The sequence below is a fragment of the Lynx rufus genome, unplaced genomic scaffold (assembly GCF_022079265.1).
Source record: "Lynx rufus isolate CCGP_SWC_20201006 ecotype Redwood Valley unplaced genomic scaffold, mLynRuf1.p SCAF_21, whole genome shotgun sequence".
Lineage (NCBI taxonomy): Eukaryota > Metazoa > Chordata > Mammalia > Carnivora > Felidae > Lynx > Lynx rufus.
This window is the reverse complement of record NW_025814836.1, coordinates 947,665-973,661: the sequence shown is the minus strand read 5'-3', so window position 1 is coordinate 973,661 and position 25,997 is coordinate 947,665. Positions and strand designations below refer to the sequence as shown.

The following is a 25,997-nucleotide window of genomic DNA, read 5'->3' as shown; positions in this document are numbered from 1 at the left end:
GCAATGCTGACATACCCCTCAGTGGAGCACTGCAAGCAGTGATGTGCCCAGCCAGACCAGCACTTCCCTGCCAGCCTCACAAAGATATCACCCTGATATTGTTGATTTTTTTTAATCCTAGCTTGAAATACAAAAGTGAGCCATGACTGGCTTGTTCTAAGACAAATCCAAACTTCCTGTACCCTTGCAGGTACAGAAATGTACTTCCACTTAGTATCCCAGAAATATTATCTTTATGAGATTTTCTTTCAAATAAAATCAATAGGATGTAACAGCTGGAATGGCAGAATAAGAACCAGTAAAAATTTTCTCCACAAAAGCAATAAAAACACAGATAAAAATTGCCAGAGTTATACTTTCGGGGGGGGGGCTAAATATTTTTTCTCTTTTTTTAGCATAATTGACACGCACTATTATATTAGTTTCAGGTGTACAACATTAGTGATTCAACAAGCTTATACATTATGCTATGTTCATCACAAGCAGTACCATCTGTTACCATACAATGCTATGACAATATCACTGACTATATTTCTTATACTGTGCCTTTTATTCCCATGACTTATTCATTCCATAACTAGAAGCCTGTAATTCCCACTGTACCCATTTTTCCCTTCCTCCACTCCCTTCCCCTCTGGCAACTATCAGTTTGTAACAGGTCTGACTCTGCTTTTTGTTTGTTTATTCATTTGTTGTTTTTTTAGATTCCATATATGAGTGAAATTATATAAGATTTCTCTTGCTCAGTCTAATTTATTTCACATAGCATAATACCCTCTAGGTCCATCCATGTTGTCACAAATGACATAATCTCAATTTTTGGAGGGATATGAGTGTGTGTGTGTGTGTGTGTGTGTGTGTGTATACACATTCTTTCTTGTGGATGTATATATATGTATATATGGATGTGTATATAGAGATGTGTATAGAGATATAGATATCTATAGACATAGAGATATGTGTATAGAGATATAGATAGATGTGTATAGAGATATAGACATATAGATATAGATGATATAGACATAGATATATAGATATAGATAGATATAGACGTCTTCCTTATCCATTCACCTATCAATGGACATTTAGATTGCTTCCATATATTGGCTATTGCAAATAATGTTGCAATAAACATAGGGATACATATATATTTTTCAATTAGTATTTCTGTTTTGAGTAAATACCCAGTAGTGGAATTATGGAACCATATGGTATTTCCATTTTTAATTTTCTGAGGAATCTCCATACTGTTTTTGACAGTTGTTCCCACCAACAGTGTACAAGGGTTTCTTTCTCTCACATCCTCCCCAAATGTGGGGGATAGGCTTAGGAATCCCCTGGGCTTACACCAATGGGTTAACAAGGCATAAAGAAATACAAAACCATAGAATGTTCACACCTGAGTTTGGGTAAACCAGATTGGCACTCCAAGAATATGGGCGTGCAAAGGCACCCCAAGAATAGGGAGGTGAAAAGGCACCAGGAATAGGGAGGTTCAAAGACACACCAAAATAGAAAGGGGGTGCAGAGCCCCCAGAAGAGAGAGGGAGGGGCAAAGACCCAAAATAGAAATGGGCACAAAGGCTCCCAATACAAAGGTATATGAGGTAAACAAGACTAGGCATGCAGGGCAAAAATGCCCCCAATTTACTACTATAGCAGAAAAGCTGCTTTGACAGAAGAAAAGGGCCAAGTTAGGTAAATTGGTGAATTGGACTATAGACCGCTTCGCAAAGCAGCCAGAGTGGGAGATGGTTAACAAAAGAAAAGATGCCTTATTAACCCTGAGGTTATTTCCCCTATCTGTCTCATCCCCTAGGCTAGCTAAGATAAACAGAGGTGCTGCCTCATGTCCGCAATAAACAACCTCCTCCCGACTGCCCAGTTCCCGGATTTTGTTTTGTATTAACCCAAACCCCTAATCCCGAATATCTTCAAGACCCCCTTTCCCTCACATCCACAGTCAATGTTCACAGATTCATTGTCTCTTTGTGCACATCCATCACCATGTTTGTAAGTGTTCTGATCCTAATAAAAATGGGGCAAGGACCTTTATACAGGGTTCTTGTCTTTTCCTGGACATTAGCCATCTCTCGTTTTTCATCCTGCATCCTGCTCTCTTGCTACACAAGAGAGAAGTTTAGACCCAGAGTCTACAACACCCAACACTTAGTATTTAGTGTCTTTTTGATAGCCATTCTGACAGGTTTCAGGTGATATCTCATTGTGGTTTTGATTTGCATTTCCCTGATGATTAGTGATGTTGAGCATCCTTTCATGTGTCTATTGGTGATCTGTATGTCTTCTTTGGGAAAATGTCTACTCAGGTCCTCTGCCCATTTTTAAATTGAGTTGTTTGCAGTTTTTTGGTGTTGAGTTTCATAAGTTCTTTATATATTTTGGATATTAACTCCTTATGGATATATCATTTGCAAATATCTTCTCTCATTCAGTAGGTTGCTTTTTTTGTTATTGATAATTTGGCAGAGTTCTAGAGTTGGCTCTTTTATATGCTAGTTGTATTGTGGATCTTGAGAAGTTCCAACACATTTTGGGAATCCAGAAGCCACATGAATGTGCATAGTCTGGACCTGGGCTTCTAGGGCTAAGCACAGGCCCAGGAAATACCTGAGAAGGCCCTAATGTGTCATGTCTGGCTGACCTTGAGACTTTGCACTAGCAAGAAATGAAGAATAAGGCAGAGTGCCTGACTGAATGTTAAAGGTTTATCCCAACATGCACATATAGCCCCTTGGCAAAAAGGGAGACTTAGGAGTTCTAGACATTTAAGAATATCTCTATTAAGCACCTGGGTGGCTCAGTTGGTTAAGCATCCAACTTTGGCATAGGTCATGAGCTCACGTTTCATGAGTTCACAACTTGCTTTGGGTGAGCTCATGTCCTGCTTCAGGTGTGCATGAGCCCTGCTCTGGGCTCCATTCTCTCAATCTCTCTCTCTCCCTCCCTCTCTCTCTGTCTCTCCCAACATCTCTCCCTCTCTCTCTACACCTTGTGGGATTTTCTCTGTCTCTCTCTCTCTCTGCCTCTCTCTCTCACTTGCTCTCTCTCTAAATATATAAAATAAAATTTAAAAAAATCTTTGCAATCAAATCACTATGCTAAGATAATTCCATGGCAACACACAGTAAATAATACAGACTTAACAAAATTCACTCAGGAAAGTCAGTAAAGAACAGCAACAACAACAAACCATAGGAAAGGGGAAGAATTTCTCCCTTAGGAAAGAACCTTAGGAAGAAACTGATTTCCAGAGTTTCCACTCTATATCATTTAAAACTTCCAATTTCAACAAAAACTTATGAGACATACAAAGGCATGTATGGCCCATACACAAGGAGCATGGTTAATAGGCACCCTCCCTGAAGAAGGTCAGACATTGGACTTCCTAAACAAAAACTTTAAATCAGTGATTTTAAACATGTTCAAAAAACCAAAGGAACCCATATTTAAAGAACTATATGCAAGCATGAGACTAGTGTCTCATAAAATAGAGAATATCAGTAAAGAAAAAGTATTAAAAAGAACAAATAGAAGTTCTTGTAAACTTTTCACTTGTAAAGTACAAGTGAAATAAAAATTTCAATATGGTGGCTCAACAGTATGTTCAGAAAGAAAGCCCTTCAGCTAATAATTCCACGGACTGTAAAATGACTCTTCAAAATAAAGGAGAGAGGAAAATGGAAACCTGGGAAGTTCTAAGCCCTCTTTCCCTCACAGAAACTGAAAGAAGGAAGGAAGGAAGGAAGGAAGGAAGGAAGGAAGGAAGGAAGGAAGGAAGAAAGGAAAGGAAAGGAAAGGAAAGGAAAGGAAAGGAAAGGGGAAAGAAGGAAGGAAGGACCAGAAATTTTTTGAACCAACTTTGTAGGAGCTCTGGAAAACAGTCAAAGGTTTACAGCAATCAACCAAAAGCCCAAACATTAACAAGCCATCTTCAAAAGGGTAGGAAAGTTTGGAGGCATTTCACTTGCCTTTGACCCACACACTCCCTGATGTGGAAGTTATCTGACTCTTGAACAGGTGGAAGTCTAGTTCTCAGTTCATCCCAACCTTTTTAAAGTAGAAAAGGCAAAAAAGACTTCATTTGAAATGTATTGAGCATCTCTATCCTAAGCTGTCTGGGGGATACGTGAAAGATTCCTATATGATGAAATGTGCTTATCTCTGTTTCACATAACTTAGTGCAGGTGGGAAAATCAGCAGTCATCTGCTAACAAAACCTTCAAGGTGGACTACAAACCCACAAACATCTGGGGCAAGATATTATAGGTGGAGATATACAATAGATCATCTAAGGCCATAGAAGAAACTGGGGTAAGAATCTTTGAGAAATTAGGACATTCAAAAGCAGCAATACAAGGGAATCTAAAAGGCCACACACATACCCAGGCCAGACAAATGACCAGAAAATTCCTGAGAAAAACTTAAACTTTACCTCAAGTTGATCCCTAACTCAGAGGAAGTCTAGCTCAGTGGAAAGAAAGAGGACTGAAGATTGAATTCAATCACCAACTGTCAATGATTTAATCAATGGTGCCTACATAATGGTGCCATTTAAAACATAATCTCTGTTTTAAAAAAAAATGGGGGGGAGGAGCTAAGATGGTAGAACAGCATGAAGTTTTTTGTGTGTCTTACGTCCATGAAATACAGCCAGACCAACACTAAACCATCCTGCACACCTAGAAAACTGATCTGAAGATTAACACAACAATCTGCACACCCTGAACCACAGAAATCAGCAGGTACGTGGCACAGAGAGGTGAACTGGGGGAAAGAGAAGCCATGGAGAGCAGGGAGCCACTTTTGCATGCAGAGAGAGGACAGAGATGGGGAGGGGGGAATACGGGAAAAGCACTTCCCACCAAATGCAGCCAGAGAAAAAGTGGAAAAGTGGAAATAGCCATAAGACTGAACTAAAAAGGGAGAAAGGAGAAAGGAGAGGGTTTAAATACCATTCGGACTATGAACAGGGGAAGCTCAGAGTCTGAAACTCCACAGCTCAATACCTGGCAGTGCTCTGTAGAAGGGCAAATCCCCAGGAGCAGAGTGGAGTCTGGGTTCTTCAGACCACATGGGGAGAGGCGGTTCCCCTCCTAGAAGGACACCTGATAGAGGCTGTGTGGGTCCTCCAAAGGCAAGGCCCCAGTGGACCTGGGAGAACAACCACATTTGCTGGTGCTGGAACAATGTCATTAGGGTGAAGCCTGGTGCCAGATGTGTGCTGTGATTTTCCATTATAACTGAAAGGCTGCTGCTACACTATCTCATGAACTTTTTCTGGGGCGGGCTGGCAACTGGCCACAGTCTCTGGGCATCAGCAGCAACCCAGTCCCACAAACGTTCCTGGGGTGACCAGCACCTGGCCATTGCTCGGTGAGACCCTTCTGCAGAAGGGCAGAACCAGTCAAAGCCACAGTCCATCAGAAGTAAGGGGTCGGGAGAAACAACTGCATCTGAGACAAAACTCAGGAGAGAGGTGCTATCTGGGACTTGGTCACAGACTGTGTAAAAGCAGGGAGTGGATGGAAGCTGAAGATAAAGGACAGGTGCATGATTGCTGACCAGGGAGAACAGATACTAGAGACTGAATAGCTGGGTGACGCCATTTTCACTGCTCCCACGCATGCACATACGCACCTACAAGCACCAAAACAATCCACCCCAGTAAGATAAGCAGTGCCATCTAGTGGAGAACAGAGCCATTACACTAAGCCCCACCTAACTAGGCCAACCTCACTCTTCAGGAGCACAAGTCTCTCCACCTGCTTAGTTTATGGACTATAAAAGAGATTCATAGTTTGACTTCTAGGGGAAAACGAAGTAATTTTAATCGTATTTCAGTCTGTTTGCTGGTCCATCTATTCAATTTCTTTCTTTTTTTGTTTCTTTTTTCTATTTTCTCTTTTTCGTTTCTTTTCTTTTCCTTGAATAAAGAGAAAAAAATCATTTTTATTTTCAATTTTTTTAATGTTTTCTTTAATATTTTCTACAATATTTATCACTTTTGTATAAATTTTTTCAAATTCTATTTTAATTACATAATTTCACTTTAGTCTACATCAGTGTATTCATTTATTCAAATTGTCAACTAATTTCCTTCTTTTTCTTTCACCTTTTTTCACTAATCTGTCAAGCCCCTTTCAACACCCAGACCAAAACACACCTAGAATCTAGCATCATTTATTCGATTTTGTGTGTGTTTGTTTGTAATTTTTTTAATTTTAATATTTTTTCATTTTATTTTTTTAATTTTTTTTACCCCATTAATTCCTTTTCTCCCTTCAAAATGACAAAATGAAGGAATTCACCCTAAAATAAAGAACAGAAAGAAACGACAGTCAGGGACTCAACAAACACAGATACAAACAAGTTGTCTGAACCAGAATTTAGAATCACGATAATAAGAATGCTAGCTGGAGTCAAAATAGATTAAAATCCCTTTCTGCAGACATAAAAGAAGTAAAAGCTAGTCAGGATGACATAAAAATGCTGTAACTGAGCTGCAATATAGAATGGATGCCACAGCAGCAAGGATAGATGAGGCAGAACAGATAATCAGTGATATAGAGGACAAACTTATGGAGAATAATGCAGAAAAAAAGAGGGTGATTAAGGCAAAATAGCACAATTTAAGAATTAGAGAAATCAGTGACTCATTAAAAAGGAACAACATCAGAACCATAGGTGTCCCAGAAAAGGTAGAGAGAAGTGGGGATAGAAGGGTTACAGGAGCAAATCATACCAGAAAACATTCCTAACCTGGGTAAAGACACAGACACCAAATCCAGGAAGCACAGAGGACTCCCATTATATTCAACAAAAACCGACCATCAACAAGGCATATCATACTCATATTCACAAAATACTCAGGCAAGGAGAGAATCTTGGAAGAAGCAAGGGAAAAAAAGTCCTTAACCTACAAGAGAAGACAGATTAGGTTTGCAGCAGACATATCCACAGAAACTTGGCAGGCCAGAAAGGAGTGGCAGGATACATTCAATGTGCTGAAGTGGAAAAATATGCAGCCAAGAATTCTGTATCCAACAAGGCTGTCATTCAAAATAGAAGAAGAGATAAAAAGTTTCCCAGACAAACAAAAATTAAAGGAGTGTGTGACTACTAAACCAGCCCTGCAAGAAATTTTAAGGGGGACTCTCTGAGAGGAGAAAAGATGAAAAAATACATACATACATACATACGTACATACATACACACATACATAAATACCAAAAGCAACAAAACTTAGAAAGGACCAGAGAACACCACCAGAAACTTCAACTGTACAAGCAACATAATGGCAATAAATTCGTATCTTTCAGTACTCACTCTAAACATCAATAGACTCAATGCTCCAATCAAAAGACATAGGGTAACAGAATGGATAAGAAAACAAGATCCATCTATATGCTATTTACAAGATACCCACTTTAGACCTAAAGACACCTTCAGATTGAAAGTACAGGGATGGAGAACCATCTATCATGCTAATGGCCAACAAAAGAAAGACAGAGTAGCCATACTTACATCACAAAGTCTAGACTTTAAAATAAAGACTGTATCACGAGATGCAGAAGGGCATTATATCATAATTAAGTGGTCTATCCACCTAGAAGACCTAACAATTTGTAAACAATTAAGCGCCAAATGTGAAAGCACCCAAATGTATAAATCAATTAATCACAACATAAAGAATCTCATTGATAGTAATACTATAATAGTAGGGAACTTCAAACACCCCACTCACAGCAATGGACAGATCATCTAGTCAAAAAATCAACAAGGAAACAATGGCTTTGAATGACACACTGGACCAAATGGACTTAACAGATATATTCAGAATATTTCATCCCAAAGCACCAGAATATACATTCTTCTCCAGTGCACATGGAACATTCTCCAGAACAGACCAAATACCGGGACACAAATCAGCGCTCAATAAATACAAAAAGATTGAGATCATACCATGCGTATTTTCAGCCTACAAGGCTATGAAACTCAAAAACAACCACAAGAAAAAATTTGAAACAGTAACAAATACTTGGAGATGAAACAACATCCTACTAAACAATGAATGGGCTAACCAAGAAGTTAAAGAGGAAATTAAAAAGTTCATGGAAGCCAATGAAAATGATAACACCACAACCCAAAACCTCTGGGACACAGCAAAGGCGGTCATAAGAGGAAAGTATATAGTAATCCAGGCCTTCCTAAAGAAGGAAGGAAGATATCAGATACACAATGTAACCTTACGCCTTAAAGAGCTGGAAAAAGAACAGCAAATAAAACACAAAACCAGCAGAAGACAGGAACTAATAAAGATTAGAGCAGAAATTAATGCTATCGAAACAAAACAAACAGTAGAACAGATCAATGAAACCAGAAGCTGGTTCTTTGAAAGAATAACAAAATTGATAAACCACTAGAAAAGAAAAGGAAAGGACCTAAATAAATAAAATCAAGAATGAAAGAGGAGAGATCACAACCAACACAGAAGAAATAAAAACAACAATAAGAGAACATTATAAGCAATTATATGCCAATAAAATGGGCAATCTGGAAAAAAATGGACAAATTCCAGAAACATATACACTACCAAAACTGAAACCAAGGAAGAAATAGAAAATTTGAACAGACCCATAACCAGTAAAGAAATTGAATTAGTAATCAAAAATCTGCCAAAAAACAAGAGTCCAGAGCCAGATGGCTTTCCAGGGGGAATTCTACCAAACATTTAAGGAAGAGTTAACACCTATTCTCGTGAAGCTGTTCCAAAAAGTAGAAATGGAAGGAAAACTTCCAAACTCTTTCTATGAAGCCAGCATTACCCTGATTCTAAAACCAGACAGAGACCCGACTAAATAGGAGAATTATAGACCAATTTCCCCAATGAATATGCATGCAAAAATCCTCTACAACATATTAGCCAACCGGATCCAACAATACCTTAAAAAATTATTCACCACGACCAAGTGGGATTTATACCTGGGATGCAGGGCTGGTTCAATATCCACAAAACAATTAAGGTGATTCATCACATCAATAAAAGAAAGGACAAGAGCCATATGATCCTCTCAATAGATGCAGAAAAAGTATTTGACAAAATACACCATCCTTTCTTGATTAAAAACCCTCAAGACAGTAGGGATAGAAGGATCGTACCTCAAGATCATAAAAGCCACATAAAAACGACCCAACGCTAATATCATCCTCAGTGGGGAAAAACTGAGAGTTTTCCCCCTAAGGTCAGGAACAAGACAGGGATGTCCACTCTCGCCACTGTTATTCAACATAGTACTGGAAGTCTTAGCCTCTGCAATTAGACAACACAAAGAAATAAAAGGCATCCAAATCGGCCAGGAGGAGGTCAAACTTTCACTCTTCGCAGATGACATGATACTCTATATGGAAAACCCAAAAGATTCCACCAAAAAACTGCTAGAACTGATTCATGAATTCATCAAAGTTGCAGGATACAAAATCAATGCACAGAAATCGGTTGCATTCCTATTCACCGACAATGAAACAACAGAAAGAGAAATCAAGGAATCGATGCCATTTACAATTGCACCAAAACCCATAAAATACCTAGGAATAAATATAACCAAAGAGGTGAAAAATCCATACATTGAAAACTATAGAAAGCTTATGAAAGAAATTGAAGAAGATGCAAAAAAAAAAAAATGGAAAAAGATTCTATGCTCCTGGATAGGAAGAACAACTATTGTCAAAATGTCCATACTTCCCAAAGCAATCTACATATTCAATGCAATCTCTATCAATATGACACCAGCATTCTTCACAGATTATTTGTTCTAACAAATAATCCTAAAATTTGTATGGAACCAGAAAAGACCCAGAATAGCCAAAGCAATCTTGAAAAAGAAAACCAAAGCAGGAGGCATCACAATCCCAGACTTCAAGCTATACTACAAAGCTGTAATCATCAAGACAGTATGGCACTGGCACAAGAACAGACACTCAGATCAATGGAACAGAATAGAGAATCCAGAAATGGACCCACAAACGTATGACCAACTAATCTTTGAAAAAGAAGGAAAGAATATCCAATGGAATAAAAACAGTCTCTTCAGCAGGTGGTGCTGGGAAAACTGGACAGCGACATGCAGAAGAATGAACCTGGACCACTTTCTTACACCAGACACAAAAATACACTCAAAATGGATGAAAGACCTCAATGTAAGACAGGAAGCCATCAAAATCCTCGAGAAGAAAGCAGGCAGAAACCTCTTTGATCTTGGCCACAGCAACTTCTTACTCAACACGTCTCTGGAGGCAAGGAAAACAGAAGCAAAAATGAACTACTGGGACCTCATCAAAATAAAGATCTTCTGCACAGCGAAGGAAACAATCAGCAAAACTACAAAGCAACCGACAGAATGGGAGAAGATATTTGCAAACGACATATCAGATAAAGGGTTAGTATCCAAAATCTATAAAGAACCTATCAAACTCAACACCCAAAAACCAGAGAACCCAGTGAAGAATCAGCAAAATACATGAATAGACACTTCTCCAAAGAAGACATCCAAATGGCTAACCGACATATGAAAAGATGCTCTACATCACTCATCATCAGGGAAATACAAATCAAAACCACAATGACATACCACCTTACACGTGTCAGAACGGCTAACATTAACAACTCAGGCAACAACAGATGTTGGCGAGGATGCGGAGAAGAGGATCTCCTTTGCATTGTTGGTGGGAATGCAAGCTGGTGCAGCCACTCTGGAAAACAGTATGGAGTTTCCTCAAAAAATTAAAAATAGAACTACACTATGACCCAGCAATTCCACTACTAGGTATTTATCCAAGGGATACAGGTATGCTGTTTTGAAGGGACACATGCACCCCAATGTTTATAGCAGCACTATCAGCAACAGCCAAAGTATGGGAAGAGCCTAAAATGTCCATTGATGGATGAATGGATAAAGAAGATGTGGTATATATATACAATGGAGTATTACTCGGCAATCAAAAAGAATGAAATCTTGCCATTTGCAACTACGTGGATGGAACTAGAGGGTATTTTGCTAAGCGAAATTAGCCAGAGAAAGACAAATATCATATGACTCCACTCATATGAGGACTTTAAGACACAGAACAGATGAACATAAATCAAGGGAAGCAAAAATAATATTAAAAAAAGGAGGGGGACAAAACATTAGAGACTCTTAAATATAGAGGACAGAGGGTTACTGGAGGGGTTGTGGGAGGGGAGATGGGCTAAATGGATAAGGGGCATTAAGGAATCTACTCCTGAAATCATTGTTCACTACATGCTAACTAATCCAGATGTAAATTAAAAAACTAAAATTTAAAAAAATTTCTAAAAGACAGATTGGGAGAACTTCCGAGTTGGTAAATGCATCAAGATACTGGGAAATTGGTGCATGTGGAGAGAGCATGGAAACACTATGCCACCCCTAACCCCACATCTTGCTTCATCCATATCTTCCACTCGGCCTTTCCTGAGTTGCATCCTTTACAGTAAACCAGTAAGCATAAGTAAAGTCTGTTCCTAAGTTCTAGGAGTCATTCTCGCAAATTATCAAGCCTAAGGAGGGGGTCATGAGAACCCACAATTAATAGCCAATCAGATAGAAGTGCAGGATACCTAGTACTTACAATTGGCATCTAAAGTGGGGACAGTTTTGTGGAACTGAGCCCTTAACTTGTGGGATCTAACACTAACTCCAGGTAGATAGTATCATAGTTGAATTGAGTTGTTAGACGCCCAGTTGGTGTTTGCAGAGAATCAGAGAATTGATTGGTGTCAGAAAGAAAAAAAATCTTTCATTTGGTGTCGGCAGTGTTATGAGTAAAATAGTGCACTTAATACCATTTCAAATTAAATTGTTATAGGGGTTCCTGGGTGGCTCAGTTTGTTAAGTGTCCAATTCCTGATTTTGGATCAGGTCATTATCTCACAGTTTGTGGGTTTGAACTCTACATCAGGCTCTGTGCTGGCAGTGTGGAGCCTGATTGGGATATTCTCTCTCCCTCTCTCTGCCCCACCCTCACTTGCACTCTCTCTTTCAAAAAATAAATAAATACAATTTTAAAAATTAGATTGTTATAACTCGAGGATGTTAGGCGTAATTCTGATGTAACCACAAAGAAAATATCTACAAAAAAATGGAAATGAAAAGGAAATCAAAATGTATCACTATATAAAAATCAATTAAACACAGAAAAAGCAGTAATGGAGAAAATAAGGGACAAAAATATTACATAAGATATACAGAAAACAAATAGCAAATTGGCAGATATCTTTCCTTATCTGTAAAAAAGGCAGAGTCTGACAGAATAAATTAAAAAGCAAGAACCAACTATATGTTATATACAAGGGATTCACTTTAGATCTAAACACACAAGTATGTTGAAAATAAAAAGGTAGAAAATAATATTCCATGAAAACAGTAACCAAAAGAGAACTAGGATGGCTATCTTAATATCAGACAAAATAAGGGGAGAGGAGTTAAGATGGTGGAGTAGTAGGGGAACTTTATGATTGTCTTGTCCTTAAAACACAGTTATATTAATATCAAATTCTTTTGAACACCAAAGAAATCAATCAGAGAACTGAAAGAACAAACCACACAGCTATAAGGAGAAAATAGGCCGCATCATGGAAGGTAGGAGCTGCAGAGATGTGATTTGGAGGAAAAAAGAATCACAGGTGCTGTGAAGTGGAAGAAGCCCTGATCAGAGAGAAAGAGAGAGAATAAAAAGAAGGAGGAGGAAGAGGAGGAGGACGACGATGACGATGACGACTATGAGAGGAGGAGGAGAAGGAAGAGAGAAAGAGAGAGAGAGAAGGAGGGAGAGAGAGAGAAAGCAGCATGCAGAAAATTGCATTCCCCAAAACCATTAACTAAGAAAATGAGAGGGGCTGATTATTGCAAGTTTTTACAAAGAGTGGAGCTCAAAGTCTGAAGCTTAAAAAGTGTGCACCATCACAGGGGTCCATCCTGGCAGGTGTAGTGGTGGAGAAGGAAACAGAGGCCCATGAGTGGACAGTGTACTTGTGGGATTCACTGTGATATGCTGGGAGAGACAGTTCCCCTTCTTGGGAGTGCATTTGGGAGAGGTAGCACTACCTCTCAGGGGACAAAAGAGCCTAGAGTAACCACTGAGCACCCCCATTCATTACTATAGTAGCAGAGGAACCTGTTAAGGACAGATAACCCAGACACAGGTTTTTTGCTGTGCTTTACCATAAACTACAAGCCACTGTGCAGTTGTATGGCTGCTTTCTGGGACAAACTGACAGCATCCAGAGCATGGGCGAGACCCTTTCCCAGAAGACCAGTGCAGGTCTATGTTTAGCCTGGTCCCTAAAACTTGGAGTTTTAAAACCCAGCTGTACACCTAAGGTAAAACACAGGACTACTGCACTGGCAGGCAGGCACATGGCACAGACACAGACTGGGTGATGGCAGGGACCTGACAGAAGCCTGGCACATGAGAGGGAAGATTGCTCATCTGGAGGGCTTCCTGAACAGCAGGAGGGTGGGGGGCGAACATCCCCCTCCTGGGAAGAGAGTGGCCCAATGCTATTTTTTACCCCACCCATTACCAAGGACAGACTTCAGCAAGTAGCAAAGGACCCACGGTTTAGGTTTGAGTCACTTACAACAAGCCCTGCCCTCATGTGTTCTACAGGTATATCTTTATTAGTGCAAGTGTACCTGAGGGCCAGAGAAGCAGCAGGTCCCTTCTCCAGAAGACCAACACAAACCACACACACACACACACACACACACACACACACACACACACACAAACATACACACCAGGTCTACTGATTATAGAGTGCTGCAAAGCTTCAGTTATAATGAAAATAGGATCAGGCTTATTTTAACAAGCAGACCAAAGCACACCTAGTTAAAACTCACCACATTCTGGACAAAGTCCAAACACTCCCCACTATAGGTAAGGAGAAACTCTGCAAGGGACTGACCTGAGGAAAGAGCAGCCAAAACACAATGATATAATGAACATATCATACACCAGAAACACTTTGCATAGCTCCAAGCTCTGGACGGTATAAGACCTCTTTTTAATATAGCCATTACTCTCAGGAGGAGGAAATATAACAGACTTGCCTAACACAAACACAAAAAATAGAGTGACCTGGACAAAATGACAACAAGACGAATTCATCCCAAAAGAGAGAACAAAAAGAGGTCATGGCCAGGGATCTAATCAAAGCAGATATAAGTAATATGCCTTAACCAGAATTTAAAAACAACAATGATAAGGATACTAACTGGGCTGAGAAAAGCATAGAAGACACTAGAGAATCACCTACTTTAAAGATAAAAGAACTAAAACCTAGTCAGTCTGCAATTTAAAAATGCTATAATGGAGATGCAAAACTGTGTGCAATGACAAGGATGGATAAAGCAGAGGAACAAATCAGTGATAGAGAGGATAAAATTATGGGAATGAATGAAGCTGAAAAGAAGAGGGAAAGAAAAATATTGGATCACAAATGTAGACTTAAGGAAATCAAAGACTCATAAAGCATAATAACTTTCATATCTAAAAGTCCCAGGAGAAGAGAGGCAAAACGGGGAAGAATGTTTGTTTGAGCAAATTATAACTAAAACCTTCCCTAATCTGGGGAAATCCAGGAGGTACAGAGAACTCCAATCAAAATCAACAAAAGCAGGCTAGCACCAAGACGTATTGTAGTAAAATTTGCAAATTACACAGATAAGAATCTTGAGAGCAGCAAGGGAAAATAAATACTTAATCTACAAGGAAGGATAAATCAGGTTATCAGCAGATCTGTCCACAGAAACCTGGCAGGCCAGAGGGGAGTGGCAGGATATACCACAAAGCAACAAAGACTAGAAAGGAAGAGAGAAAATCTCCAGAAACAATGACTTTATAGGTAATATGATGGCACTAAATTCATATCTTTCAATAATCATTCTAAATGTAAATGGACTAAATGCCCCAATCAAAAGACATAGGGTATCAGAATGGATTTAAAAAAAAAAAAGACACATATATATGCTGCCTACAAGAGACTCATTTTAGACCTAAAGACACTGGCAGATTGAAAGTGAGGGGTTGGACAACCATCTCTCATGCTAATGGACATCAAAAGAAAGTTGGAGTACCCATATTTATATCAGACAAACTAGATTTTAAACCAAAGACTGTAACAAGAGATGAAGAAGGGCACTATATCATAATTAAGGGGTCTATCCATCAAGAAGATCTAACAATTGTAAATGTTTATGCCCCCAACTGGAAGCACCCAAATATATAAACCAATTAATCACAAACATACAGAAACTCATTGATAACAATAATATTGGGAGACTTTAATACCTCACTTATAGCAATTGACAGATTATTTAAGCAGAAAATCAACAAGTAAACAATGGCTTGGAATGACACACTGGACCAGATGGACTTAACAGATATATTCAGAACATTTCATCCTAAAGCAGCAGAATACACATTCTTTCTGAGTGCACATGGAACACTCCCCAAAATAGATCACATACTTGGTCACGAATCAGCCCTCAACAAGTACAATAAGGTTGAATTCACACTATACATATTTTCACATCACAATACTATGAACTTGAAGTTAACCATAAGAAAAAAATTGGAAATAGCAGGAATAAATGGTGGTTCATTCTACTTAAGAATGAATGGGTTAACCAGGAAATTAAAGAATAAATTTTAAAAATACATGGAAGCAAATGAAAATGAAAACATGACAGTCCAAAACTTTTGGATGCAGCAAAAATGGTCATAAGAGGGAAGTATATAACAAGAAGAAAGGTCTCAAATACATAGCCTAACTTTACACCTAACATAGAAATGAAACAGCAAATAAAGCCTAAGCCAGCAAAAGAAGGGAAATAATAAAGACTAGAGCAAAAATAATGATACATTTTTTTAAAAAAACAGTAAAACAGATCAATAAAACTAGGAGCTGGTTCTTTGAAAGAATTACTAAATTTGAAAATCCCTAGCCAGACTTATCAAAAACAAAAGAAAAAGGACCAAATAGATAAAATCATGAATAAAGAGGAAAGATCACAATCAATACCACAGAAATACAAACATTCATAAGAGAATATTATGAAAAATTTTAAGCTTACAAATTGGGCAATCTGGAAGAAAAGAATAAATTCCTAGAAACCCACAAACTACCAGAACTGAAATAGGAAGAAATAGAAAATCTGAATAGACCCATAACCAGCAAAGAAATTGAATCAGTAATCAAAAATCTCCCAACAAACAAAAGTCCAGGACCAGATGACTTCTCAAAGGAATTCTACCAGACGTTTAAAGAAGAATTAATGCCTACTCTTTTCAAACTGTTCCAAAAAATAGAAATTGAAAGGGCGCCTGGAAAGCTCAGTCGGTTGAGCATCAGACTTCGGCTCAGGTCATGATCTCACAGTTGGTGGGTTTGAGCCCTCCACCAGGCTCTGTGCTGACAGCTCAGAACCTGGAGCCTATTTTTGATTCTGTGTCTCCCTCTCTCTCTGTCCCTCCCCTGCTCACCCTCTCTCTCTCTCTCTCTCAAAAGTAAACATTAAAAAATTTTTAATAAAAAAATAGCAATTAAAAGAAAATGTCAAAACTCCTTCTACAAGACCAGCATTACCTTGATTCCAAAACCAGACAAAGACCCCACTAAACAGGAGAATTACAGACAAATATCTCTGATGAACCTGGATGCATAAATTCTCAGCACGATACTAGTAAATTGAACCCAACAGTACATTAAAAGAATTAACACAATCAAGTGGGGATTTTTCCTGGGCTGCAAGAGTGGTTGAATATTTGCAAATTAATCAACATGATACACCACATTAATAAAGAATAAGAACCAAATGATCCTCTCAATAGATGCAAAAAAAGCATTTGAAAAAATACAGCATCCATTCTTGATTTTTTTAAAAAAACCCTCAAGAAAGTAGAGACAGAGGGAACATACCTCAACATCCTAAAGGCCATATACAAAAGACCCACAGCGAATTTCATCCTCGATTGTCTGGTAGAATTCAATCTGGTCCAGGAATCTTATTTTGGGGGACAATTTTTGATTACCAATTCAATTTCTTCACTGGTTATGGGTCTGTTCAAATGTTCTATTTCTTTCTGTTTGAGGTTTGATGGTGTGTGACTATCTAGGAATTTGTCTGTTCTTCAATATTGTCCAGTTTTTTTGGCATATAATTTTTCATAGTATTCTCTCATAATTGTTTGTATTTCTGTGGTATTGGTTGTGATCTCTCCTATTTCATTCATGACTTTACCTATTTGGGTCCTTTACTTTTCTTTTGGAAAAGTCTGGCTAGGGGTGTGCCTGGGTGACTCACTCAGTTAAGCATCCAACTTTGGCTCAGGTCATGATCTCATGGTTCATGGGTTTAAGCCCTGCATTGGGCTCTCTGATGATAGATCAGATCCTGGAGCCTGCTTCAGATTCTGTGTCTACCTCTCTCTCTGCTCTCGCTGTCTCTCTCTGTTTCTCAAAAATAAATAAACATTAAATTTTTTTTAATTAAAAAAAGTCTGGCTAGGGGTTTATCAATTTTGTTTATTCTTTCCATAAAACAACTCTTAGATTCATTGATCTGTTGTACTAATTTTTTTATTATATACTGTTTATTTCTGCTCTAATCTTTATAATGTGTCTTATTCTACTGACTTTGGGGTTTCTTTGCTGCTGACTTTCTAGCTCCTTTAGGTGTAAGATTAGGTTGTGTATTCGGGACCTTTCTTGCCTCTTGAGATAGGCCTCAGTTGCAATGTATTTTCCTCTTAGGACTGCCTTTGTTGCAGCCCAAAGGGTTTGGACTGTTGTTTTTTCATTTTCATTTGTCTCTATATATTTTTAAATTTCTTCTTTAATTTCCTGGTTGACCCATTCATTCTTTAGTAGGATGTTCTTTAACATCTGTGTATTTTGGGGCTTGTCAAATTTTTTCTTGTGGTTGATTTCAAGTTTCATAGCATTGTGACTGATAATATGCATGGTATGATCTCAAGCTTTTTATATTTGTTGAGGATTGTTTTGTGAACCAGTATGTGATCTATGTTGGAGAATGTTCCATGTGCACTCACAAAGAGTATGTATTCTGCTGATTTAGGATGAAAAGTCTGAATATATCTGTTACATCCCTCTGGTCCAATGTGTCATTCAGAGCTATTGTTTCCTTATTGATTTTGTGCCTAGACGATATGTCCATTGTGTAAGTAGAGTATTTAAAATCCTCTACAATTATAGTATTATTATCTATGCATTTGTTTATATTTATGATTGATTTATAAACTTGTGTGTTCCACATTGGGAGCACAAACATTTACAATTGTTAGCTCTTTGTGATGGGTAGACTCCTTACTTATGATATAATTCCCTTCTTCATCTCTTATTACAGTCTTTGTTTTAAAATCTAGTTTGTCGGCTTTAGCCTCTACTACAAAGCTGTAATCATCATTGACACAAAAACAAATACATTAATCAATGAAATAGAATAGAGAACCCAGAATTGGACCCACAAATATATGGCCAACTAATCTTCAATAAAGCAGGAAAGAGTATCCAATGGGAAAAAGACAATCTCTTTAGCAAATGGTGCTTTGAGAACTGGACAGCAACATGCAGAAGGATGAAACTGGACCACTTTCTTATACAATACACAAAAATAAATTGAAAGTAGATGAAAGACCTAAATGTGAGACAGGAAACCATCAAAATCCTACAGGAGAAAACAGGCAACAACCTCTTTGAACTCAGACACAGCAATTTCTTGCTCAACATGTCTCCAAGGCAAAGGAATTAAAAGCAAAAATGAACTATTGGGACATCATCAACATAAAAAAGCTTCTTCACAGTATAGGAAACAATCAACAAAACTAAAAGGCAACTGATAGAATGGGAAAAGATATTTGCAAATGACATACTGGATAAAGAGTTAGTATCCAAAATCTATAAGGAATTTACCAAACTCAACACCTGAAAAACAAATAATCCAGTGAAGAAATGGGAAGAAGACATGAATAGACAGACACTTTTCCAAAGAAGACATCTAGATGACCAACAGACACATGAAAAGATGCTCAACATCATTCATCATCAGGGAAATACAAATCAAAACCACACTGAGATACCACCTCACACTGGTCAGAGTGGCTAAAATTAATAACTCAGGAAACAACAGATGATGGTGAGGATGTGGAGAAACAGGAAACCTCTTGCACTGTTGGAGGGAATGCAAACTGGTGCAGCTGCTCTGGAAAACAGTGTGCAGGTTCCTCAAAAAAATTAAAAATAGAACTACCCTATAAACCAGCAACAGCACTACTAGGAATTTATCCAAAGGATACAGGAGTGCTGATTCATAGGGGCACATGTGACCCAATGCTTATAGCAGTGTTATCAACAACAGCTAAATTATGGAAAAAGCCTAAATGTCCATCAACTGATGAATGGATAAAGAAGATATGGTTTATATATATATACAATGGAATACAATTTGGCAATGAGAAAGAATGAAATCCTTCCATATGCAGCAACGTGGATGGAACTGGAGCATATTATGCTAAGTGAAATAAGTCAGTCAAAGAAAAACAGATATGATATATTTTCACTCATATGTGGAACTTGAGAAATTTAACAGAAGACCATGGGGGAAGGGAAGGATAAGAAATAGTTACAAACAGAGAGGGAGGGATGCAAACCATAAGAGATTCTTAAATACAGAGAACAAACTGAGGTTTGATGGGGGGAGATGGAAAAATGAGTGATGGGCATTGAGGAGAGGACTTCTTGGGATGAGTGCTAGGTGTTGTATGTAAGCGATGAATCACAGAAATCTACCCCCAAAAACAAAAGCACACTGTATACACTGTACATTAGCTAATTTGTCAATAAATTACATTTAAAAAATAGTAATAAATAAATAAATAAATAAATAAATAAATAAATAAATAAAACCTAGTTTGTCTGATATAAGTATGGCTACTCCAGCTTTCTTTTGACATCCAGTAGCATGATAGATGGGTCTCACTTTCAATCTGCAGGTGTCCTTAGGTCTCAAATGAGTCTCTTGTAGGCAGAATATAGATGGATTTTGTTTTTTTTCAATCCATTCTGATACTCTATGTCTTTTTATTGGGACATTTAGTCCACTTACATTCAGAGTGATGATTGAAAGATATGGATTTATTGCCATTGTATTATCTGTAAGTTTCATATTGTGGTGATGTCTCCGGTCCTTTGTAGTCTTTGCTGCTACTTCCCATTCAGAGTCCTCCTTAGGATTTTCTGCAGGGCTGGTTTAGTGGTCATGAACTCCTTTAGTTTTTGTTTGTCTGGAAAAGCCTTTATCTCTCCTTTTATTCTGGACAGACTTTCTGGATAAAGGATTCTTGGCTGAATATTTTTCCTATTGAGCACATTGAATATTTCCAGCCACTTCCTTCTGACCTGCCAAGTTTCAGTGGACAGGTCTGCTACTAACATTATGTGTCTACCCTTGTAGTAGACACATAAAGTACACAAAAAAACCTTTTGTGTTGGGGCGCCTGGGTGGCGCAGTCGGTTAAGCGTCCGACTTCAGCCAGGTCACGATCTCGCGGTCCGTGAGTTCGAGCCCCGCGTCGGGCTCTGGGCTGATGGCTCAGAGCCTGGAGCCTGTTTCCGATTCTGTGTCTCCCTCTCTCTCTGCCCCTCCCCCGTTCATGCTCTGTCTCTCTCTGTCCCAAAAATAAATAAACGTTGAAAAAAAAAAATTAAAAAAAAAAAAAAAACCTTTTGTGTCTAGCTGTTTTCAGAACTCTCCTTCAAATCTTTGTATTTTGTAAGTTTCACTATGATATGTCATGGCGTTGACCTGGTTTGTTAGTTTGAAGGGAGTTCTCTGTGCCTCTTGAATTTGTATGCCTGTTTCCTTCCCCAGATTAGGGAAGTTCTCAGCTATACTTTGCTCAAATAAACCTTCTGCCCCTTTTTCTCACTCTTCTTCTCCTGAGACTCCTATGATTTGGATATTTTTTAGTTTCTTGGAATCACTTAATTCTCCTAGTCTCCCCTCATGTTCTAGTAATTTCCTTTCCCTCTTTTTTTCAGCTTAATTTTTTTTCTGTAAGTTTATCTTCTACTTAACCTATTCTCTCCTCCACTTCTTCCATCTTTGCAGTCACTGTATCATTTGTTTTGCATCTCAGTTATAACATTTTTAAATTTATCCTGACTAGTTCCTAGGTCTTTGGTGTCTGTAGAAAGGTTTTCTCTGGTGTCTTGTGTGTTTTCAAGCCCAGCTAGTAGTCTTATGACTGTTATTCTAAATTGTTGTCAGATATATTGTTTATATCTGTTTTGAGCAAATCTCTGGCTGTCATTTCTTCCTGAATTTTCTTTTGAGGAGAGTTCTTCTGTTTCATTATTTTGGCTAGGTTTCTGTCTTTTACATGTTTTAATAGCTTGTTATATGTCCCGTACCTGCAAGTACTACTATATTAAGTAGGGGTCATACACTATCCAGGGCCTGGCACTTCAGGAATTTTTTGGTGTGTTGCATACACTCTATTGTGGCATTTTGGCTGCTCTATCCCACTGGTCAGTCCTCTTCAAAGCTCCTCCTTTCTTGTAGTGGTGGAGTGTTTGGACCTTCAACCAGTTGTGCTTTGATTTGTTCATTGAAGTAGCCCTATAAAAAAAGGAAAGGGGGGGGGAAGCCTGATCCCACACAAAGAGAAAAATGAAAAGGGAGAAAAGAAGACTAAACAGAGAGTATAAGTCTTAATCCAGAGAGAGAGAAAATAAAATAAAGAAAAAGAAGATATTGGAAAGGGGTAAAAAGAGTAAAAATGCCTGACTAAACAGCAAAAAAAGCAGAAAAAAATTATATATATATATGAATTGACCAAAAACAAATCAGAAACTATGAGCCTGATTCCAAAAGAAAAAAAAAGAAGAAGGTAGAGAGAATAGAAGAACAGACAAACCAACAGACAGAGAGACAAACAGACAAAAACAAAGAACAGTTGTCTGGTTGTGCCTTGGACCAGTGGCTATGCTGACCTGGAGGAGAGGTTGGCTGCGTTGGCTCAGTCAGTCTAGCTCCAGTAGAAAAGCAGTTGCCAGGCATGGAGGAGCGGGGTTTGGTGTAAGCCCGCCTCCACTGGGGGACTGCTGTGCTGCTTCCCTGAAGTCCCTCCATGTTGGTGTTTGGGAGAAAAATGGCCAACGCTCCAAACTCTCTCCCAACCGGGGGTCTCAAACCATGCTATTCAGGCAGCCATCACAGAATAGCACAGTTAGCTTGCCCTGCTCCACAGTTCTCCTGCGCCTTCTAGGCATTCGACTGGGATTCAAACCCTGATGTCTTAAACGGTCCTGCACTGTAGGGACCCTGTCCAGCTGTAGGGCCCCTCAGCCCTGCTGATAAAAGGCCTTTGGCTGCCACCAAAGGGTCTTTTGTCCTGGGGAGGCAATAAATCCTCTTCCCACAGTACTGGAAGAAAGGGACTATTCTCTCCCAGTGAGCCCCTGAGATTGCTACAGCACCCTGGGCTGGCTCCTTCTCCCGCCAGGCGTGCACACACAGCCGGCTCCAGTCCAGAGAAAGTCGGGCACTTTCATACCTCTAAGTTTCAGCTCCTAAGGCTGTTTGCAAAATGGAAACCAGCACTCTCCATATTTCTCATTCCCCAGTCCATGGTCTGGAGAGGTTTTCCTCTAATGCTAAGTAGATACTGAATCCCTCTCTCTTTCTCTCCCTTTTGTCTGTTCACAAAAGGGGTTCCCTCCCCACCTTGCCTATGCCATTTTATCTCCCCCAATTCATATACACATACCTCAATCCCTCCAATGTCTCCCTCCACCTGCAGAGATCCTTCTGCCACTCCGCAGGTTGATTTCCTGGGTGTTCCAAGTGATCTGACCTCAATACAGCCGTGTTTGAGGGAGGGAAATCCAGGTTCCCCTACTTCTCAGCCATCTTTGATGGTTACCATTTTTAAGCAATAAAGTATTTGTTAATTAAGATATACACATTGTTTTTATAGACATAATACTATTGCACACTTTATTAGACTACAGTATAGTGTAGTCATAACTTTTATTTTCACTGTGATACAAAAAACTCATTTGAGTTGCTTTATTGAGATATCTGCTTTCTTGTGGTGGTCTGGAACCTAATCAGAAAATCTCTGAGATATGGTTGTATATAGATTTGTCCTTTTACTCTGACTCAGGTGGAGCCCATAGCTCTCTCCTATATCCAGGTGTAAATCTACATACAGTCAATCGAGGATGTGAGAAAGCCAGCCTCACACCCAGCCTCAGCCAACCTGAGGCAGTGGGTGGTGGTGGAGGGGCCCTTCTCCTTTGCCTGCTCCTAGCTGCCTGCACAGTTGGGGTAGTGGAGTGTGGCTTGGAGCCATGGCCAACTTATTTTATCTCTCTAGGGCCTCCCAGGTAAGGAGCTGCCCCACCCCCACAGTTCCAGGTGTGGGACACAAACAGGAAATGGCCTCCTCTAGCCCTTTACAAAATAAAGCTGGCCCTCACAGCTGGGAGCTACCCACCCACCCCAGCCCAGTGGGAAGCTCTCCCATGGGCTAGGTAGCCCTGTGCGCATGCCTTGACAAGTGGACCCAGCCCCACCATACCTGCAGCCCTTTACTGGTTCAGGTGGGCCAGGCACTGACAATCCCCTACTCAGCTCCAGAGAGGCACACTCATGGGCAGGTACCTCTCCCCATCCCCACACACCTACTGTGCCAACATTCTATATTCACAGGAACACAGCAGCAGAGCAGCTTGAGCCAAGATGCTGATGACAGCAAACTCCCAAGCATCAAAGCAGATGCCATGCAGAGCTAGGACCCGAGAAGGCAGTCTTAGACAAGTGGCAGGGCTATATACCACACTTGTATGTATTTCTGTGATCTTTGCCTTTTTCAACATTAGACCACTGGTACTGCATGGGTTCTGGCTAAGCAACTGCCCTAAGCAGGACTTCTTGCCTGTAGGGACCAGGATACCCAGATCTGCAGGGTAACCAGTATGTCCCTACATGGGTATGAATAGACACTTATAGCACACTTTTATACCTATTTATTATTTTACTCTGGTAAATATTTAAGGGTTTATCAAAAGTTTTTTTAATGTAAATCAAGATTTTTCTAACGTGAAAAACAATATTGAAATGATTCACTTGACATTTATAGGAATAAAGCATATTTCAAGATACATATATATAAGCATATAAGGATATAGCATGTGCTTTTTAAAATCATGGAATACTTTTAACATCTTTTTTTTTTATTTTTTTTTTATTTTAAATTTTTTTTTCAACGTTTATTTATTTTTGGGACAGAGAGAGACAGAGCATGAACGGGGGAGGGGCAGAGAGAGAGGGAGACACAGAACCGGAAACAGGCTCCAGGCTCTGAGCCATCAGCCCAGAGCCCGACACGGGGCTCGAACTCACGGACCGCGAGATCGTGACCTGGCTGAAGTCGGACGCTTAACCGACTGCGCCACCCAGGCGCCCCTAACATCTTAAAATAATATAATAAATTCCAAGTTCATGCTAAAAACTCTTTTCTATTTTTATAATCTTTTGGAGTTATGTTAGCTACATTTTAGAAAGAGCATTCATTTGAAACAGGCCAGGAAAGTGATCTAATGATAGAAAGATTCTTGCATTCCTTGTATAATATCTGAAAATTTCCCACAAAAAATAGGGGAACTACACTCATAAAACACAATATCTGTGACTTCCACATTTACCAGATAAAACTATTATAAACTCACCTCTGCTCTGTGAGGAATGAACCAAAATCCTGGTCCACAGAAGCCAAGCAGCTCTGCCCAGTTGCCCTCCTGGAGTAGGGGGATGTGGGGTCTACCCTGTTGACTCCCTGCAGTAGCCTGCGGTTGCTGGTGGCAGGTACCGCCAGCCCTGGCCTTCCCAGGCCAGCACACATAGGAGCAGATGACTGATGTAGCTCCATCTCCAGCACACCAGAGGTCAGCCCACCATCTTTGTTCTCTAGATGCATGTTCCGTTGTCACTCTTCTCACCAGGTCAGCCAGAAAGAAACCACTGTTGATGAAAAACAAACTGGAAATATTGTTTGTACTTTGGGGAATCCATATGGAATCCATGCAGTCTCTCTCTGAAGCATTATTTAAGTTGTAATATGTGTGCAGTATGAAATGCTATTCAACTAAAATGCTGTATAAGGATATTTATTGATATGGGGGAAAATTAAGGATACAGAAAAAACATTGATAAACTATGATATTTTTCTTGATATAAATATATACATAGAATTTTCATAGAACAGAAGACCAAAAAGACTCAGCCTCTGAAACATGAGTACCTCTGGATGGTGGGGGCTTTCTCCTTTGTTCCTGTCTATGCTATGGTTTTATGGGTTTTGCATCTAACAAATTAATACCTTTGTAATGAGAAAATAATACCTACTATGAAAATGAAAACAACTGCTTATTGAAAGTAAAATTAAAAGGTTATGATGTCCTACTCTTGGATTATATTTCTAACCATTACAATTTTATTCTTTTACATTTGCTAGCATCCCATAACCCCAGCAATAACCTTTGATTTGCAGCATAATGGTTTGCTTTCAATGGTTGCTTTGAACCCAACCCTCGTTGTGAGCTTTGGTTGAGCAGGATTTGCAACACTGAGAAGCAATGTACATGACTATGGGTTCAATGGTTACAATACATGGATTCACCACTCCTTGTGACTCACTCATCAGTAAGAAGAAGGTGGAGTGTTGGTAGAATATGCCTGTATCAAAAAGTAAAGTAAATACATTTACATTAGTTTAGTGCAATGCTCCCATTGTCTGGTAAGAACAAAGTCCACATGCATGTATGAACTGCAAAATACAAACTGTACAACTTTCCTGATCCCACCTAC

General features: G+C 39.2%; 1 protein-coding gene across 1 annotated transcript in view; it reads right to left on the bottom strand.

The window, feature by feature from the left end:
- Positions 1-25,107, bottom strand: part of OCA2 (OCA2 melanosomal transmembrane protein) — a 424,483-nt gene extending 399,376 nt beyond the window's left edge. Inside the window, exon 1 of the mRNA XM_047086660.1 lies at positions 24,860-25,107. Within this exon, the coding sequence (XP_046942616.1) occupies positions 24,860-25,107 (248 nt within the window). The remainder of the gene's footprint in view (positions 1-24,859) is intronic.
- Between the last annotated feature and the right edge of the window lie 890 nt (positions 25,108-25,997).